General features: G+C 41.4%; 1 protein-coding gene across 2 annotated transcripts in view; it reads left to right on the forward strand.

Annotated features, from left to right (window-relative positions):
* Nucleotides 1-2,497, forward strand: part of IPMK (inositol polyphosphate multikinase) — a 71,311-nt gene extending 68,814 nt beyond the window's left edge. For both annotated transcript variants that reach the window (XM_056529959.1, XM_056529960.1), the window contains exon 6: nucleotides 578-2,497. In XM_056529959.1, coding sequence (XP_056385934.1) covers nucleotides 578-1,203 — 626 coding nt within the window. In that variant the 3' untranslated portion in view covers nucleotides 1,204-2,497. The remainder of the gene's footprint in view (nucleotides 1-577) is intronic.
* Nucleotides 2,498-20,221: the final 17,724 nt, after the last annotated feature.

The raw sequence follows: 20,221 nt of genomic DNA on the forward strand, positions 1-20,221 counted from the left end.
GTTTAATGCCGTCTGTGGTTCAGGTAGCACGAAAGTGATGACCAGTTCACTGACTGGTACCTCCAATGTTGCTGGCACTCTATTCTTCCAGATTAAATCGGTTGGCAGGAAATGCTAATTTTTCGTCAATTTTTATGTATTATATGACGTCATTGGGGAGGTGGATGTGTCTGAAGAAGTACTTCCGTTCGAGCCTAATTATGCCTTATAAATACTCCCCAGGTAACTCTTATAATAGGTGCTTAAAATGTATGCCCCACCCCTAGAAAACCTACCAATCAGCATAATGTAGGGTCTAGGATAATGTAGGGCTCTATACAGTACAAGGCATCTCTTTGGCCACATGTTTTTGGCTTTTCCTGGTTTTGCAGCCAGTTGTATATAAGCGTCTATGGTCTGGGTACTGCTGAGAAGTCGCCATAGTGCTCGCAAGTATAGGGCATCATTACAAAACTAAGATCACAATTCCATAAGGTGTGCCTAAAGAAAGGCACTGACAATAATTTATTTATCAATATGAACAGTTAACTACAATGGAATGCTTTGTTACTTTTTTTTTTTTTATTCTTCTTTGTAGGCCTCTCAACATTTTTTAACAATGGGTATTATCTGAGAAAGGATGCGGTGTCCGCTTGCCTCCAGAAAGTTCAGAACATCCTGCAGTGGTTTGAGAACCAGGACACCCTTCACTTTTATGCAAGCTCCTTGCTCTTTGTTTATGATGGTTCCTGTCCACAATCGGTCCTAACAGTTGACGGAAAAGCCCATGCAAAGAAAGTTGCTACCACAGAGCCCCTTAGGGAAGAGGAGGTGACTGAGTGTAATAATAATATCAGCATGTTGAACCCAATGGAGAATGGCAAAAACGAGGAACAGGTTGAGAAGAAGTGGTCTAGAATTCATATGGCAAACAAAAAGATTTGTCCTAAAAGACTACACAGTGAAGCCTTTCTGGAAAGAGAAATCTTAACTGAAGACAAAAGCCGGAAAAATAATGGTTCACAGGAGCATCTGAATGGAAACCTTCTAACTAAACTGGAAAACGTACTTTGCCAGGTGTCCACAGACCTGAGGGACGGCACACAGGTTGATGTGAGAATGATTGATTTTGCTCATGTCTTTCCAAGTGAAGGAAAAGACTTGGGCTATATCTACGGATTAAAGAACTTAATAGCGGTCTTGCAGAGTATTTTAGACGAATAACTTGTCTTTATGATTGGTGGTCAAAGACCAGATAATTGAGTACACACCTTCAAGAATATTTGCACTTGTAATTGTGGTAACCTTTACCCTTTTTATTGTGATTCTTCATTCTAAGTTTTTTCATCTTGGTGGATGGGGGTTTACCTTTTTTATAATATTACTCAGGAAAATTGAAGTGACGTAGAAATAGATTAGGGAACTTTTTGGAGGGCAAGTAAACTGGATAATGTTCTTTGGATGGCTAGTAGATCATGAATGGAAGGGGAGGTTATGGTGCTATGGCAAGACAGCTGCTTTTTTGACAGATTCTGGTCAATATTAAAGGAGATATCCAGTGGTGGTGGCCCCCCGCGATCTCCTGTACGGGGCCCCAACAGCCCGTCGGCAATCTCCGGCTCTGCCATAGAGTTGTATTGAGGGGGCGTGTCGGCCGCCGCTTCGTGCGGTAGTCAACACGCGCTATCTGGCCAGCGAGCCGGGGCCCTGTACAGGAGATCGCGGGGGCCCCAGCAGTCGGACCCCACCGCGATCTGAAACCTATCCCCTATCCTTAGGATAGGAGTTTTTCACTACTGGAATACCCCTTTAAATTTGGGACCGTTCTTCCTAGACCATGTATCTTATATAGGCAATCTCCATGTGAAATAAGCCGTACCTTCATACAAAGGTCACTAGGATGTTTCTTCTTGTTTTGGAAAGAAATATTTTACATAGCTTGAAGAACACGATGTTTTACACTAAAATGCATCTGTTTTGATACTGAGCCATTGAACCACACAATGTAAACCCCTTATTTGTTTACATAGATTAAAACTGGAAATCCCTATGGTAGAGAAATATGTAACATTATTAATGTTTCAGGAAGTAACCACCATTAGACAAGTTGGGACAAAGAAGGATATTGGGGGAATTTATCATTGCTTTAACCCTGTTTTTGTGGTGTTGATTTGTCACAGTTAGAGGCTTTTTCTAAAATTGTGTAGCTATGCCATAGTCAGGTTAGCTTTTTGCAGTGGTCATGAATTTATCATGTGCGACTTATTGCACGATTTGTTGCAAATCTACACCAGCAAAGTCCTGGCTTACATAACTGGCTATGGACGGCATTTGTAATGCTAAATAAATTTGCACATTATGTGACACAGGGTTAAAAAGTTGCAGAGGGTGAACCAAGCAAAGTGGTGTAATTAAAAAGTGTACTAGCACCATACTTATCACATGCCATGTAACCATGTAATAAATTTGGCGCATTACCACCACACAGAGTAAAGGTGAACAAAAAATCCTTTTACCTATACCCCTCTTGATAAATTCCCCCCCCCCCCCCCCCCCCATTGACTGTTTAGGGTTGGAACATTCAACTTATGGTTGACGATGAGGCAGCTTTCTGTGTTGGTGATGACATTTCTACTTGGATTAACTTTTGAGTACCGATTCACCTTTGCAGTGGCATCCATTGTGCCTCTATGTGTGTGTTGGTGAGTGACTGTAGGAAGGATAATTAGAGGGGTAGCAGTATTTGGAGAAAGATGAAAGGGTTACATAGAACATTAGAAATTGGAGGCCATGGTGAAGCAGCTTGGCAGCAGACCTGGCGTATAAAAGTAGAAATTGATCTTTCAGATGAATGCATGGCTGTGGAGTTCATGCAGTGTAACCTACTATTAATTGGCCTTTTCCACCAATTAGTTCCTTTTTCCATCCAAAACGGTCGGGGACCACAGAAGCGGGACACGTAGCTTCTTAACCTTTATCAGCATGAGGTCCGGGAAGCTTTTATGCTGTGCTGCTCCATATTCCAATTTAAACTATTCTGAATGTGTAATGAAGATAAAAAATGTGTCCATAGAATTATTCAGTCAGAACCTTAATTTAACAGTGTGAACAATGCCGCTCCTATTAAGAGACGGATTATATGCTGCTTGGTTAAAGAAGAAGATTTCTACCTCTCGGAGAAAATAAACGCTAAAGTTGTATTGCTGCACCAAGAAACTCCACTTAAACGTTTTGCCAGGTGTTTGTCCTTCCATTCATAGATCTTTGCATGCTAAATTTCTTTTCTTTTGTTCATTTAAATTTGCACTTAACAGCAACATACTTATTGGAAGGCAAATGTACGACTTCCAAATGTATCATTCTTAATGATGTGGATTTAACTGCAGTGTCTTAATTTAAAGCTTTCTGAATCATGCCATTTTTTTTATTTTTTTATTTAATATCCCTTTGTACGTTATATTGCTCAACCCTTATTTGTGAATAGTTGGTTCTTTTGAAATCCCAGAAAATGTTCATATATGCCTATTGTGTGGCCAGGAAACTAGTGGCTTGAAGCAGGATGCACAGTTAGTATTTATATATAATATGTATATAGATATATACATACATATGATGTTGTTACCCTTATGATCTCTTCAGGCCTTCTAAATGGATTGTAAATACTCTAAACGAATAATTGGGAAAGTTTATTCAACATTTTAATGGAGTCCTTTTAAATAGTTTCTTTTAGCCCGTAAAGGTTTACATGGAAAAGAGGCCCAGGGAAAAGTTTAAAGTGTTACTGTCATTTAAAGGGGTACTCCGGCGCTAAGACAACTTATCCCCTATCCAAAGGATAGGGGATAAGATGCCTGATTGCGGGGGTCCCGCCTCGGGGGATCCCCGTGATCTTGCATACAGCACCCCGTTATAATCAGCCCCCGAAGCATGTTCTCTCCGGGTCTGATTACTGGCGATCATGGGGGCCGGTGCATTGTGCAATGCAAGCCTATGGGATGGGGCGTGGCAGCTGTCACACCCCCTCCCATAGGCTTGCATTGAGGGGGCAGAGCGTGAGGTCACACGGGGCCGTGACGTCACAATGCTCTGGCCCCCGTGATCGCCAGTAATCAGACCCGGAGAGAACATGCTTCGGGGGCTGATTATAATGGGGTGCTGCGTGCATAAGGGATAAGATGTCTTAGCGCCGGAGTACCCCTTTAAAGCATTTCTTTCAGTAGTTTTGTTTGTGGAAGTGTGTGTCTGAGCTTCTCTCCCAGTTTTCCGCTTAGCCAAACATAATGCAGGAGACTGGCTCCATGGACTTATAATGGAGCCCATTAATGAGCCTAGGAGAGAAGTGCACAGCAAAGTTCGTCTTCTGGCTATATTTAGTGATTATTCCAAAGACCCCAAACAACTAAAACTTTTGACATGTTTGTATGACCTGTCCTGTTTTCTTTACATCAACTCCACTAAAGCCTTGATTGCCTGGGGACTGGAGGATTTGATGTTTGTCCATGTGACTTGTCTCGTCTCCATGATCTTTAGGCAGATTTCAGCATCTTTGTTGGTCACTGCTGTGTGGCCTGTGGAGACAGGGTCCATGCACTCATTAAAATAAGGGATAAAGCAACTTGAGCCGGGCCTCTCCCTCTTGGAGCCACATAGAAGATGCTGCATCCTGCATCACGTGTTTATTTATTTTTATTTTATTTTATTTTTTTTTTTATTTTTTATTTTTGCCCTTTTGACCATAAAAAAAGTTTCTGATCCCTGATTGAGAATGCAGGGGATTTATTTTGCTTTCCTGTATATCAGTGCTGTCATCTCATTACTTATTTTTGGCTTCTGACTTTTGCTGCCATTTTGTCAAGTTTTATCAGGATTTCAAGTGTCACCAAGCTTTCCTACCACTGCTGCTGTTACACCCCCTACTCATGTGCAGCAATGTGTTTGGGATGGGCATGTGCGCTGGCCCGCTCAGTCAACATGCGGCTGCAGTGGCATTCTTCCACGACCATTGGTTGGCTGAGCAGGCAAGTGCACGTGCCGATTGTGAACACAGGAACCAGGATATCATGGTACTCAGTTCCCTGAAATAATAATCTATACTTTGCCCCCAGAAATGGATAATATACATGTGCCCCCCTGAAATCAAATATTTTAAAACTGTGGCCCCCCTGAATGTAATATAATGCACAGTTTCAACTTGACATAAAATGTTACATACACCATACCCCCTGAATTTATTATAATACACCAATATATTACTTAATAAAGTGCATTGATATATTACACATTACAGGGTAAGTGAGAAGTGGCATGGGCAGAGATTTACTAACAGACGATGATATAGGTGCTCCTCTGCCATCTGTTCTTAGCAAGATACTGCACAGTTTATTATTAGTTTATTATTAGTTACAGGCATGTACAGCAGAGGAAGCGCTATTGGGCATGCCCACCCGGAAGCTGTTTTCTATGCATGCGCATCCAGCTGAAGATTAATTACAGCAGGATGTAGCCAGTGGCAAACGGACAACCGGAAAGGTAGAACTTTGGGTACTTGAGACAATAATTTTAGCTGAACAATACTATTTTAGTAAATAGTAATTGCTAATGTGGTTTTTATGAATGTGTTTCTTATGAATAAAATCTTTAAATATAGACACCTTTATATAACAATACTGTTTCATCCTAATAGAATGCTTGGGGTACAATCTGTATACTTTGCTATGCCTAGTGCAGCACCTGAGGGAGTGTGCAATGCAGCGATTCTCCCTTTGGTATTCTTTGAATCTCTGTGCCATGTATCCCCCCTCAGGCCTTATAATAGCCATACGTTTTCTGCCCTGAGTGCTTTTTTGAATGCTAGTCAGTACTGTACTTTTGGACATACTGGATGGTTAAAATCCAAGAAAAGGGAACAATTCATCTCATTTAGTCTATAAATGCCTAAACAGTTTAACACAGTTTGTTCAGCTGGGTCTCATTTTAGCATGCCTATTACAAGTGCAACACCTGCACCTATGGTTCAAGTAAAACGAATGTGGATCATCATAGGACGTGTTATATGATGTTCCTTGACTCATTGACATCATTTTGGCTGACTCTTCATATTGATGTGTGTGTTTTATCAGCAGTTTTCTATTGTGCAGGTTCAGTTTTTCTTTGCTCGCGAGTAGTTGACTAGCTAATGTCACCCATACTCTGCTCTCCTATGTCTCTATAGCACACCCTCTGAAGCAGCAGCATGGAGGATATTATACAGCAGTACTAAGCTGGTAGTCAATCTTTGACATTCTTTCTGAAATGAGAGCGAGTGATCATTGCAGGGAGAGGAACGGAAAGGTCTGATTAGTGAAGAGGGGCAATTTTTCTGTCGTAACTTGTATTAGAAAATTTATCATCAATAATAGCACTATTGCACTATGGGAGATATTTATAATTACTAATCCTCTGTGTCTTTTTTTTGTATTGCCCTGTTGCCCTTGGTTATGAGAGTTTTAGGGTATCTACAGTGTATGCAAACAAGGGGGGCTGTGGGGTTAAAGTTCAGAGAAAACCAGGAAGTGATCAGATCCATAGGGGAGAAGAACAGTACAAAGTTGTAGATCATTACCTAAACAATGGCACATTTCAGCTCCTTTTATGTGGTACGCATCTTATGTGATAACTTTGCTTTGTGGAAGACCCCTTTTACATAACTTCACAAAAACATATCTACTGTAAAGGGGTCAGCTGCAGTGATAGTTCCCTTTGTAAGATGCTGACCTGAGATATGTGCAAAATGTAGATTGATATATCTATCTAAAATGTTCAATGAATCCATAAAAGCAAAGGACTGAGTATCTTATTTTAGTGTTTTCTTCCAACTTCATTTAGCGCCTCATAAATGGTCTTGGTTGGAGATGTCCTTTAGTGCAGGCTGCATATAAAATATCCATATTTATAGTGCGTGTCTTATTACCATACCACGTCCTGCATTTCAACTCATTGTAATACTACATGTGAATGGGTTACCACTATGTAGTATGGCTTTTATAGATTTGTGACTTTCTTATAGTATAATCTTGGACATAAAACACAAGGCTTTTTCATGTTACGTTAAAACGGTTCACATTACATACAAATGCTGCTTTTTAAATTTTTTTTATTCCTCCCAGCAAGGCTGTATTGCAGCGTATCCTACTATGGTGAATAGGATGAGCTGCAGTTCCAGGTACAGCCCCTACTGAATGTACACAGCTGTGCCACGATCGGCTGAACACCGGGCGGGGTGGCTTGTTTCTGCTATCTTTTAAAATATGGTCTTCCAATTTGGAGTCAAAATCCTGTTTAATATTTAGTTAGGAATTAAAAATAATGGACCTAATCCATGCCTTACTAGTAAAAGATTGAATAATTTCTAGGTGAATTTGTAATTAAATGCAAAACAATATTAAAGGTTAATTTTTTTTAATTTTTTTTTAATGAATCTGTGGATTAGATTTTAAACGTTAGATTTTATACATAAATTTACCATACATATACTGTTGAGTAGCTTGGGAAATTATTCTTTTGAGTATATCTTATATGACAACTGCCAACCTACGCTGGTAGTCTGTTTTTGTATAGCAGAATCTGCTACGGTACTCTTATGGATATATTGGGGAGAGTAAATAAAGTCTGTGCAGCAGAATTTGGGTGCAAAATTTGACAGATTTTGCAAAACAAGTAGACAAAAAAGTGAGCATGTTTTTGCATAAGGTTGTCTGTGTGTGTGTGTGTGTTTTATTTATTTCTTTTTTTTATTCCCACCATAGGTGTACACTGGCAATGTGTTCAGTAGCTTGATATACAGAGGAGCGATATCTCTTGCAATAAATAAAAAAACAAAAACTAAAAAATAACCAACTAAAAAAGACCAACATCCACCAATCATTGTTGTAACTCAAGCCTTCACTCTTTTCCCCTAAAATAGACATGTAATAGATCAGTTAATGGTAGACATAACCACAAATTCTATCTAGAGTATTATCGTCTAACACTATTGGATTATCCGAGAATCTAACTAAAATCTCCCTCAGGGATCCACTTTTAGATTTTAAAACATAAATGTTATGCATATATATAGAAGATTGCAGAAAGGAGCAGCACACCTCAAGATGTGGGTGCTATAGGTGCAAATCCCCGGTCACGGGATATAAGTTAAGTAGATATTCAAGAAGACCGCAGCACTCCAAGTAATGGTGAAGAAGCATTTATTCCATCTAGTTAAAAAAAAAGGGCAACGTTTCAGCTGCGCACATGCAGCCTTTATCAAGCCACCAGGCTTGATAAAGGCTGCATGTGCGCAGCTGAAACGTTCCCCTTTTTGAACTACAGGCTTTATGCCTACAGGCTTTATGCACCGCACCATGGGTAATGGGCCCTTAATAGTTAAGTATGATACGGTTGGTTTCAGTGGACAGCTTCTTGGTTTTGTCTGTTTTAGTTTTAATCCGTAAGGCATATGTCTTTGCTTCGCATTTCTAGTGCCTTCGAATTTTACCAAATAACCCAACTTCACCTGATATGTGGTGTTTCCATTATCCATGTTTTGATATATTTACAGAAAGGCCAGTAAGAGGCTCTTAAACTTGTTCCAAAGGGGTAATAATAACTTCTAAACTCACTTTTTTTTTCCCTTTTAAATCAAAGGCACTCTTATTGCTAGGAGATATTCCTGTGTAGTAGTAGTATGCTCCTTTTTAATTAATTTTTTACACATTTTTGCAACTGTGTTGCGCTGTTCTTTTTGTTGAAGGCAATGCAGTCTAGTTGTGAACAAGTTAACTAACTGTATTGGAAAACAGTGATTACACAGGATTACAACTTTTCTTGTATTGAATTTTTTCATCTTCATTCTTTTGAGCATGTCATCAGTTTATTCTGGATGAATACATAGAATTGTGTAACCAAACTTGTTTTGGGGCATTTAATTGGAATCCTTTTGAATCTAATGCAAAAGAAATGTAGATCGGCCTATAGCCACTAGATAGATTTCTGCTTTCATTCCCCCCCCCCCCCCCTTATATATAGAGTATGAAAAAAGTCTAAATTTGATTGGGTTCTGGGGATAACCCATTAATAATGACACTGTTAATGCTTCTTTCTTGCTAATTCTGGATTATTGTATATTTTGAAACACTCGTAAATAATGGTTACATTTTGTCTTTTCAAAGGGTTGTCCTGAGCACATCCACAGTAAATATAACAATTCTGTATGTAAAGCACAGCAGCCACTGAGCCAAAAATCTCCAGGACCACTAATAGAGGACTATACAGTATATTGATTCATATGTCAAAAAATGGCCTCCTTCAAAAACTTCATAGATGTGTCCAGTAAGCAAAGCTTTGAAATGTGTGGTTCCTAGGACCCTGTTATCTGGCAATACTGTTGACTAATAATGGTAGTGCCTACACTTTACTAATAAACATGGACTCTTTGTAGGCCACGCTGGCAAGATGATAAACCTGTGTTTACAGTTCACAGTTAATGAAGTTAAGGTATAGTGAGTCTTTTCTGGGTTATGACCATCTGGTATGTAGCAGAGTTTACCATTGTTGCTTGCCCATGGAAATTTTTTGTCATAAGGATGACATATGTCATTGTACTTACCAGTATTCTCTTAAATGCTTGCGTCATTTAAAATGCCTTACCTCCTTGTAATATACTATGTGATTCCTAACATAATTGTAAATAGTTTCATGTACCAAACATTTCCCCTTAACGAAGAAAAACTGCTCTAAAGTCTTGGCCACTAGGTATCTAACTTCTCTGCAATCTGCTGTCCACTGCTTATCAGGGGAAATATTCCTTGAGTAACAGCTAGATCAGGACACAGGAAGTGAGGGTGGAGCTTAGCATGTGCTATGTGCAGGTGAATGTATAGGATGTAAACCTGAGCCAGTCTGTTCTTTAAAGGAAGATCAAGGCTTTTCTCTCATCACCTATAACGCTCACGGCAGATGCCCCTTGTTTAAACACCAGTGTACCTACTGCTATATGTCCACAGTGCTGCCATGTTACTTTCTTCCCTTCTTTAGCTTCTCAGCAGCTCAATGCTTGGTGTAACCATTTCCTTGCTGTAATCCAGTGAAGCAAATTTTGGAATACCATATGGTAGTGTTTGTCAACAAGGGTGTCTTCGGCTTTTGCAAAAGCTGGAAGTTGTAGTTTTGCAACTATGGCATATGGCACTCTGATTGGAAAACACTGCCATATGGCACAAGGCCACATCCGGACAGCTGTGATCTACATTTGTACAGTATGTGGTTTCACGTAAAGGATTTGAACCAAGCCCAACAGTGGAATCCTGGGAAACATTTCCCGAAGATCTTGCTTGGAAAATGTATCCCAGACTCTGCCTGTAGGGATCTTATCCGGCTTTTAGCACTACATATATATAGCTTCCTTGCCTAGCCATACTATACCTGCCTGGTTAAAGCCTAATGCTGCAGTATGACTAGAAGTTTGAAACTTTTGAGCTTGTTCTGTTCCAGGTAAAATCCTAATAAAACTGACCATCCATATAGCTGCATTGTGGAAAAGCTTTGTACGTTTGCATTGGAATAATGACATATGCACGCCGACACTTTAAATCTCTGGGATATGTATTGCAAGTTGTATGAAAGATCCGGGAACTGGATAGAAATTTTTTTTTGTCTTAAACTCTTCCTAAAACTCCAGTACTAATATCTATTGTACTTGATAAATGAATGTATGTTAAGCAGTAGAAGCGTTTATTTTGATGTAATAATAATAAGGCTGGGTTCACACCATGTTTTTGCAATACAGGTCCCGTATTAGGTTTTTGCTTAAAAAAAAAAAAAAAAAACTGATTCCTCAAAGCATGACTAAACTGTATCAAACCATGTGCACAAATTTTAATCCGTATACAGTTAAAAACCGTGTACGGTTTGAAAAATGTCAGTCTGCATCCGTTAAGAAAAAAAGTATACGTTTTTAACTTTTCATTCCATTATGAATAAAGTTTCACTTGTTTTGGTTGAAATTCTAAGAAAAAAAATTTGCAAAGTCAAAAACTGTATGGTGAAAACCAGATGGAATCGAACGCACATACGGTTCTGTACAGTTCCCATTCACTACCATGTATAAAAAAAAAAAAAAAAGTATACGTTTCAATGCGGTTTTTCACCTGGACCAAAAACCGTGGTAGGCTACGGTTTTAGGTACGGGGAAAAAAAAACTGATAAAACCCTATAGGTTGCAAAACTGACACAACCTGATGCATCTTTTGGCATACGGTTTTCAAAACAGTTCCGTACAGTTTTCAAATTGAAAACGTATATGGGAACTGTATTGCAAAAACATGGGGTTAACCCAGCCTAACTTTGATGTTTTTGACTTTTTGGTAATCTCAGTCACTACATGTAGATATCCAATTTTCGTGTGATCTTGGTGGAACTTTATTTTTCAAAAGTAGTCGAATACACTTTTTGTAATGTAAGTGATATTTAGCTAAATATATATAAAATATGATAGCTGTATATTTGACATACCTGAATTATTATTAAAATCTGTTCTCCAATAGTTTGCTTGTGGTTTTTATTTACATTTTTTTTATTTTTGTTTAGTTTGTCCAGCAAGACAATTAAATGACTCTACAGGGTTGACAATTCATAAAAAAATTTTTTGCATGTGTCAGGCTGCGGTCAGTTAAAAAAGACAAACCAAAGGTTGGAAAGCAATTTTAACTGAAGAATGCAATTAGTAAACGTCAAAGTCTTATGGGACTTGCAGGCTCAGCAGTGAACGGAGCGATCTGATGCGGACTTTGGTGCAGTCTACTTTCCCATCACTGACTGCTGTGATTACTGACTTTCACGGTTGCTTGGCTGCACATCCCACTGGAGTTGATATCATTGAACCAATTTATTGGTAGGCAAAGTGAATAGGCAGGAAACTGATTTCTAGTTTTTACCATGATACAACTTATTATTGTGGTTAGGGTTTGTTTAAAGGGAACCTGTCATCAGATTTGACGGTATGTAACTCGTGGAAGTGTATTATATATATGGTTGAATCTTCTTGCTCGCCATGCCCGGGAGATGTATAGATGTATAGATTTAAGTGTTCCCCACCAGCCCAATAAGTAGTCCCCCTGGTGGGATACTACACTCGCTTAGTCCCGCTGCTTCTGCTGTAATCATGCCCCCTCAGTATGGTGTACAGCGTGCATCCTCCCTCTGCTCTGTCTGCTTAGGGGGCAGAGTGGTAAGGAGGGCTGTCAATCACGCTGAGGGGGTGTGGTTACAGCTGGAGCCTACGGGACTAGTTGAGTAAAGCTCCTTGCCCCAGGGTACTACTTACTGGGACACTCTTAAACTATATGTCCTCACTGTCCCTGCTGGCAGAAACATCTCCCAGGAATAATGAGGAAGAAGAGAACTTGTTGCCAGGGGTTATTTGTAGTTGGGTTACATGTAACGTCAGTAGAGTGTACCACTTGCTTGAATAACTAGGCCTGGGGTGTGCCTGGCCGGCCATGAAAGGTATCCAAAAGAAAGGGGGATACCCTGAGAGTGACTGTAGGAAAAAATAAGGAAAGAGCGCTCCATAGGGTAATACCGCAAGGTAGGGGATCCACAGGTAAAATAGGAAATGCCCTTACAAAGAGGGTTGTGTAAGCTCACACACAACAGTGGTCAGAGTGAGTGAGAGACAAGTCCAGTCTGCAGCCTTCCCATCCAAGCGAGACAATGGCAGGATAAAACTTTAAGGTGTGATGGGATTCAATGGCTCTGAGCAGGAGCTGACACGTCAGGTAATGTGGAGGATGGCTTTATTAAAACAATGCTACGCGTTTCACCGCAGGTGCGGCTTCATCAGGCATGGTTAACACTTGACGTGTCTGCTCCTGCTCAGCGCCATTGAATCCCATCACACCTTGAAGTCTTATCCTGCCATTGTAGGAAAAAAGGGAAGGGAGGGTGAGGACGTCTTGCATGCTGCTGACAACACCTGGGGGGATCAGGTGGGTAAATAAAGACCAGACTCCTCCCACAAATCAGGTTAACTTAATTAAGTTAACCTATACTTGTGGTCTGGTTACATGTACCGTGAGTAGAGTGTACAACTTGCATGAATAATTAGGCCTGGGGTGTGCCTGGCCTGCCATGAAGGGTATCCTAAAGAAAGTGGGCAGTTAGGTTATGCTTAACCATTAATTCATGTATTACCTATGTCATATGAACCCAAGAAAACAGACAAAATGCTCCAGTTAACAGCCGGAGGTTGGAACGTGTCAATGGAACAGAGTGATAACGGTGCTCTAACTTAACACATAAGTGATAACTGACAAAGAGAAGCCCCTACCCAGAAGCTGGCTCAACTGTTAGGGAGACTAAACAGATGGAATTCTGGATGTACCACTTGGCACGACTGAACCAATAGCGCCTACCAGAATGCGCATGGATAAAGGTGGCCCAACTGACAGAGATAGGAAATGTTGGAGAAGTGCTAGATAGACAGAAGGTACGAGTCAGATTGAGAAGTGGCCAAAACACAGATGTCAGTAGGTATTTAGATAGGTAGTGCCAGAAGAGGGAAATAGATGATGAAAAATTTGCAAAGTGTCCTGTGCTACACAAGTAATCCTATTGAACCATGCCATACATAACGTGACAACAATGGACAGACCTGCATAGACAAACATAAAAGGATATAACATACTTAACCTGAGGTTTCGTTTACCAGTAAGGCACTTTCCTCATACTTGCAGACATAAAGAAGATTACTGCTGCGCCCTGAGGCTCATTGCAAAAGAAAATATACATGACCAGCAGGCTACAAAGACCAATAAGGGCAAATTTCCCGACAGGTACACGTGTGACAAGGCATGAACATACAACAAGAGGCCCAGAAGCTGTACCCACACCAAAGAACTTAACACTAAGACATGTACAACTAAGACCACAATCAGATGCATAGTAACAAACGTAAGAGGAAGATAGAGATGACAACAACATGAGGCTCGTGGACTGACAGTGCAATCTGCCTCTGACAGAATCATATGTAACACAGAATGGAAACATGAGGCTCGTGGATTGTCAAGCAATCTGCCTCTAACAGGGGCATATGTAACATACAAAAACAAATGACGATGAGGCTTGTAAATTGATGATACAATCTGCCCCAAATGAGAAAATTTTTAATGTACAAAGGAATAACAACAATATGAAGGCTCGAGGACTGTCAGGCAGCCTATCTCTCACGGGAGTGTGTGATGTACGACTTAAAGCTTACCTGGAATGGCAAGGTCAATCTGGCTGTAATGAGGCGTGTGTAACGACCAGAAAGGAAACTATAAAGATGAGGCTTTACGGATTGACGACAGCAATCAGCCTACGACCACACTGAACATATAGAGCTAAGAGGTAAAACAACCTGGTCATACAATAATACCTACTTGGGTATCCTAGGAGTGTTGCCAACTATAATGACGTTTACCATACCTGACCTGCCTACAAGAACAATGTGACGCTGTAACAGCCTAATATACCCGACCTAAGCACATGAAAACTTGAGTGTAATACTGTGACCGTAGCTTAAAATACTTGACTAATGTACATAACGTAGGCATAACGTTACAGCTGAGAACAAAAGAACGGGACAATAAACTATGAAACTTACAGTGTAAGGAACTTTATGCGTTTTACCCTGTATGGAAAGTATGTATGTCACACTGTCGGTAATCGTATGTATGTCACACTGTAAGTAACCGTATGATATGTATGACACACTGTATGTCACACTGTAGGGAACTGTTAAAGTTGAAGCATGGTATATCACTTGAAGTAATGTAAGTACTGTATAACCTCTCCCGTAACATCAAGGCACAGTACATGACCTTATAGTAAGGTAAGCCCTGAATAACATTAGCATAACAGCTAAATTAACAACTCATACACAGTATGTATAAGCAACAGTAACAAACACAAATTACCAGCAATAGTAACATAGGTCCATATATCAGCTAAAATAACATTGAATGCCCAGTATATCCTCTACAATAACATAAGCCCCAAATAGCATTAATGTACTGTAAATCAGTTAATTAACACTAACGCATATCATATAGTTACTAGTTACATAACGCAAATTACCAGCTATAGTAACGTAAGCACCCTATGACCACTATAGGAACAAGGAACAATGGAAACGTAAACACGGTATCGGCTATATTAACACAAGTACCAGTATATCAACTATATCAAAACAAGCATAGTACATCAGCTATGGTATCAACGTCTGGTACTGTATAACGGATATAATAATGTCAAGCACAGTATCGGCTCAGGTAATGCATGTCATCGGAACTAATGTTGCATAAATGTTATAGTCACGTATCCGCAATGTGACAGCTCCAGAAAGGTATATGTAATTTTATGCGTAATGTGTCTGCTATAGGAACATTTGCTTAGAGTGAATGTTGTGGGGTAAAATGACTCATGTTCAATGAGAAACATAAGAGTAACATGACAGCGCTGAACATGAAAAACATGACCATAAGCCATGAAGACAATACTGTAAGAAACATATGTGGGTCACATTGATGGAAGATGTACATGTTACACCGCTAAGGAGGCATATGCACGTACACTGAGTAGGAACCCGAGTAATACACTGTGTTGAACACAAGCTTGGTATACTGTGTGGGACATAAACATGGTACACTATGTGAAAGATAAGCGTGGAATACTGTGTCAGGCATAAGCATTGAACACTGTGGAAGGTAAGCATGGTATACTGTGTGGAACATAAGCATGGAAAACTATGTGGAAGGTAAGCATTGTATACTGTATGGGAACGTATGCCTGTACACTGTTTTGCTCATTATCTGCTATTGCAACTGAGTGGAAGCGCAATCATGGGGCAGTTGGGTAGAATGTAGCCGTGACACAGGAAGCTAAGTGATGTCAGTACCCTGGATGAAATTAATACGTGTTATGAACCGTATGCGTGATAAATGCAGGAAAACATAGGCATGTATGATAACGTAACACAGAACGCTGTAAGGAAATATAAGTGTGGCATATTGTGAAACAAAAATTTTGAATACCATGTGGTAATGTCAGCAAGGACATCCTATTACACTTGACCTCCAACATGAACAAATGTAAAAGCAATGCCATGATGACAGCCTAACATACTCGACCTGAGAACCATGAGAGTAATGCTGTGACAGCTTGAAATACCTGACCTGCATACATTAATGAAAGCCTAACGTGACACAGCTAAAAACAAGACAAATGTGACAATAAAGCTATGAAACATCCACTGACGTAGCAGGTGGGCGCACTGTATATTCTATGGTGACATAACCTGTATGTGACTAAGTGTATGTAATAATAGAGTATACAATTTATATGAATGGTGTATGGACATATGGTGTATCTATGATTAGTGACATAACCACGGTGACGTATAACAGTATACTGACAAACTTATATGGTATGTATACGTGGTGTACATATAACAGTGACAAACACAGTAAATACATGCACTGGTGATGTATAACAATACAATGTATAATGACAACTTTTACATGGCCCATAAATGGATGACATGCTGTCTGAGAAAGAGCTCTGTCCTGGGCTGCAGCATGAAAGAGCGAACAGATGCGGGGACACAGAAGAAGAGTCTCCAGCGAGGGGACAGTATGGAGAGCGGTTGTGAGCATAAAACTGGATTATACCATGTCACATATATAGGAAAAGGTAATCTTGTAAATGTAAGAACACAGTCAAAACAAATAACACTTAGCAGGAATATGGAGCCCAATGCTGAGAGGGTTAAACCTGGAGATTCAGCAGCCTGTGCTGCTCTGTCAGCCAAACACATCCTCTTGCTGCAGTCAATTCTATGTGTAAGCCACAGCTGTGACCTGACTTTACAGCGACCAGCTACGAGTGATCTCTGCAGACTAAGAGATTGAGGCAGGAAAGAGTTAACCTCAGGCTGAAATATGCAAGTTACCTCACGGCCTGCGGGCCAGGGCTGGAGCCCTGGAGACTTCACAGCTACATGTCTTTAATGAACGAGGGTTCATATTGACCAGACAGCATATTGTAGGAGCGAGATGTAGCTGCTTCCCAGCCTGCAGCATGAAAGGTACCGTGACACATTACCGTACTCCCTGCAGCATAGTTAGGCTAGCGAACAGTGCCTCTCTGCGACGTATGCAATCAAACCTCCCGCCAAGACCACATCATCTTGTGACGTCTTGCATGCTGCCGACAGTACATGTGTGAATCAGGTGGGTATATAAAGACCAGACTCCTCCCACAAATCAGGTTAACTTAACCTCTTAAGGACCAGGGACATATGAGTACGTCCCTGCACCCTGGGTCTTAAGGACCAGGCACGTACTCATACGTCCGTGGGAATTTCGGTCCCCGCCGCGCGCCGGGCGGGGACCGGACCGGGGTGACTGCTGATATCTATCAGCAGGCACCCCGCGCAAATGCCCAGGGGGGTCATCAGACCCCCCCCCATGTCGGCGATCGCCGCAAATCGCAAGCGAATTCACACTTGCGATTACGGGTCATTACGGGTCTATGGTGACCCGGAATATAAGGGGGATCGCGGGTGTCTAAGACACCCACGATCCCCCTGAAGAGATAGGAGTGAGGTGGCAGGGGTGCCACCCCTCCTATCCCTGCTATTGGTGGTCTAGACGCGACCACCAATAGCAGATTGGGGACGGGGGGTTAACTTTCATTTTCCCCGTCCTGCCCACCCACAATAGGCGGGGCATAACGGGGAAACCGAAGAGGACCGGCACCGGAGTCCACTTACCGATCTGCTGAGGCTGCGGGCGACGATTGGCGTCAGAGATTGTCGGGCGGCGATGTCGTGCAGCAGGCTCCCTGGATCCGACGGAAGCTGGTAAGTTGCCTAGCAACATCTGGAGGGCTGCAGTCCGAGACCACTATATAGTGGTCTCTATACTGTAGCACTCCAGATGTATTGGTCTCTATACTGTAGCACTCCAGATGTTGCAAAACTACAACTCCCAGCATGCCCAGACAGCTGTTTTGCAACAGCTGGAGGGCTACAGTTTGAGACCACTATATGGTGGTCTCTGAACTATAGCCCTCCAGAGCTTGCAAAACTACAACTCCTAGCATGCCCACACAACTGTTTGCTGTCTGGGCATGCTGGGATTTGAAGTTTTGCAGCATCTGGAGGGCCACAGTTTGCAGTGGTCTCTATACTGTAGCTCTCCAGATGTTGCAAAACTGCAAATCCCAGCATGCTGGGAGTTGTAGTTGCGATCCCTCCAGCTGTTGCATAACTACATCTCCCAGCATGCCCTTCGGTGATCAGTAAATGCTGGGAGTTGTAGTTTTGCAACAGCTGGAGGCACACTGGTTGTAAAATATTGAGTTAGATAACAGAACCTAACTGAAGGTTTTCCAACCAGTGTGCCTCCAGCTGTTGCAGAAGTACAACTCCCAGCCTGCACGGTCTGTCAGTACATGCTGGGAGTTGTAGTTTTGAAACAGCTGGAGGTTTGCCCCCCCATGTGAACGTACAAGGTACATTCACACGGGCAGGCTTACAGTAAGTTTTCTGCTTCAAGTATGAGCTGCCGCAAATTTTTCACCGCAGTGCAAACTCCTAGCAGGGAACTCACTGTAAACTTCCGCCAGTGTGAATGTACTCCAAAAACACTACACTACACTACACTAACACATAATAAAGGGTAAAACACAACATATACACCCCCTTACACTGTCCCCCCGCCAATAAAAATCAAAAACGTATTGTACGGCAGTGTTTCCGAAACGGAGCCTCCAGCTGTTGCAAAACAACAACTCCCAGCATTTCTGGACAGCCACTGACTGTCCAGGCATGCTGGGAGTTTAGCAACAGCTGGAGGCACCCTGTTTGGGAATCACTGGCGTAGAATACCCCTAATTTAGTCCTCAAATGGCGCTCTCTCACTTCGGAGCCCTGTCGTATTTCAAGGAAACAGTTTAGGGCCACATATGGGGTATCTCCGTACTTGGGAGAAATTACACTACAAATTTTGGGGGGCTTTTTCTCCTATTACCCCTTATGAAAAGGAAAAGTTGGGGGTCTACACCAGCCTGTTAGTGTAAAAAAAATATATTTTTACACTAACATGCTGGTGTTGCCCTTTACGTTTTATTTTCACAAGAGGTAAAAGGAAAAAAAGACCCCTAAAATTTGTAACGCAATTTCTCCAGAGTACGGAAATACCCTATATGTGGGGCATAAAATGATCTGCGGGCGCATAACAAGGCTCAAGAGTGAGATCGCACTATGTACATTTGAAGCCTAAATTGGTGACTTGCACAGGGGTGGCTAATTTTACAGCGGTTCTGACATAAACGCAAAAAAATAAATACCGACATGTGACCCCATTTTGGAAACTACACCCCTCACGGAATGTAACAAGGGGTATAGTGAGCCTTAACACCCCACAGGTGTTTGACAAATTTTCGTTAAAGTTGGATGAGAAAATTAAAAAAATTATTTTTTTTCACTAAAATGCTGGTGTTACCCTAAATTTTTCATTTTCACAAGGGAAAATTGGAAAAAATCCCCCCAAAATTTGTAACCCCATTTCTTCTGAGTAAGAAAATACCCCAAATGTGGATGTAAAGTGCTCGGTGGGCGAACTACAATGCTCAGAAGAGAGGGAGCGCCATTGGGATTTTGAAGAGAAAATGTGTCCACGTGTGTTTACAAAGCCCCCATAGTGCCAGAACAATGGACCCCCCAACATGTGACCCCATTTTGGAAACTACACCCCTCACGTAATGTAATAAGGGATGCAGTGAGCATTTAAACCCCACAGGTGTTTGACAGATTTTTGGAACAGTGGTCCGTGAAAATGAAAAATTTAATTTTTCATTTGCTCAGCCCACTGTTCCAAAGATCTGTCAAATGCCAGTGGGGTGTAAATACTCACTGCACCCCTTATTAAATTTTGTGAGGGGTGTAGTTTCCAAAAAGGGGTCACATGTGGGGGGGGTCCACTGTTCTGGCACCACGGGGGGCTTTGTAAACGCACAGGGCCCCTGACTACCATTCCAAACAAATTCACTCTTCAAAAGCTCAATGGCGCTCCTCCTCTTCTGAGCATTGTAGTTCGCCCGTAGTGCACTTCAGGTCAACTTATGGGGTACCTCCATACTCAGAAGAGATGGGGTTACAAATTTTGGGGGGTATTTTCTGCTA

Source organism: Hyla sarda, chromosome 7 (genome assembly GCF_029499605.1).
Source record: "Hyla sarda isolate aHylSar1 chromosome 7, aHylSar1.hap1, whole genome shotgun sequence".
In the NCBI taxonomy this organism is placed as follows: domain Eukaryota; kingdom Metazoa; phylum Chordata; class Amphibia; order Anura; family Hylidae; genus Hyla; species Hyla sarda.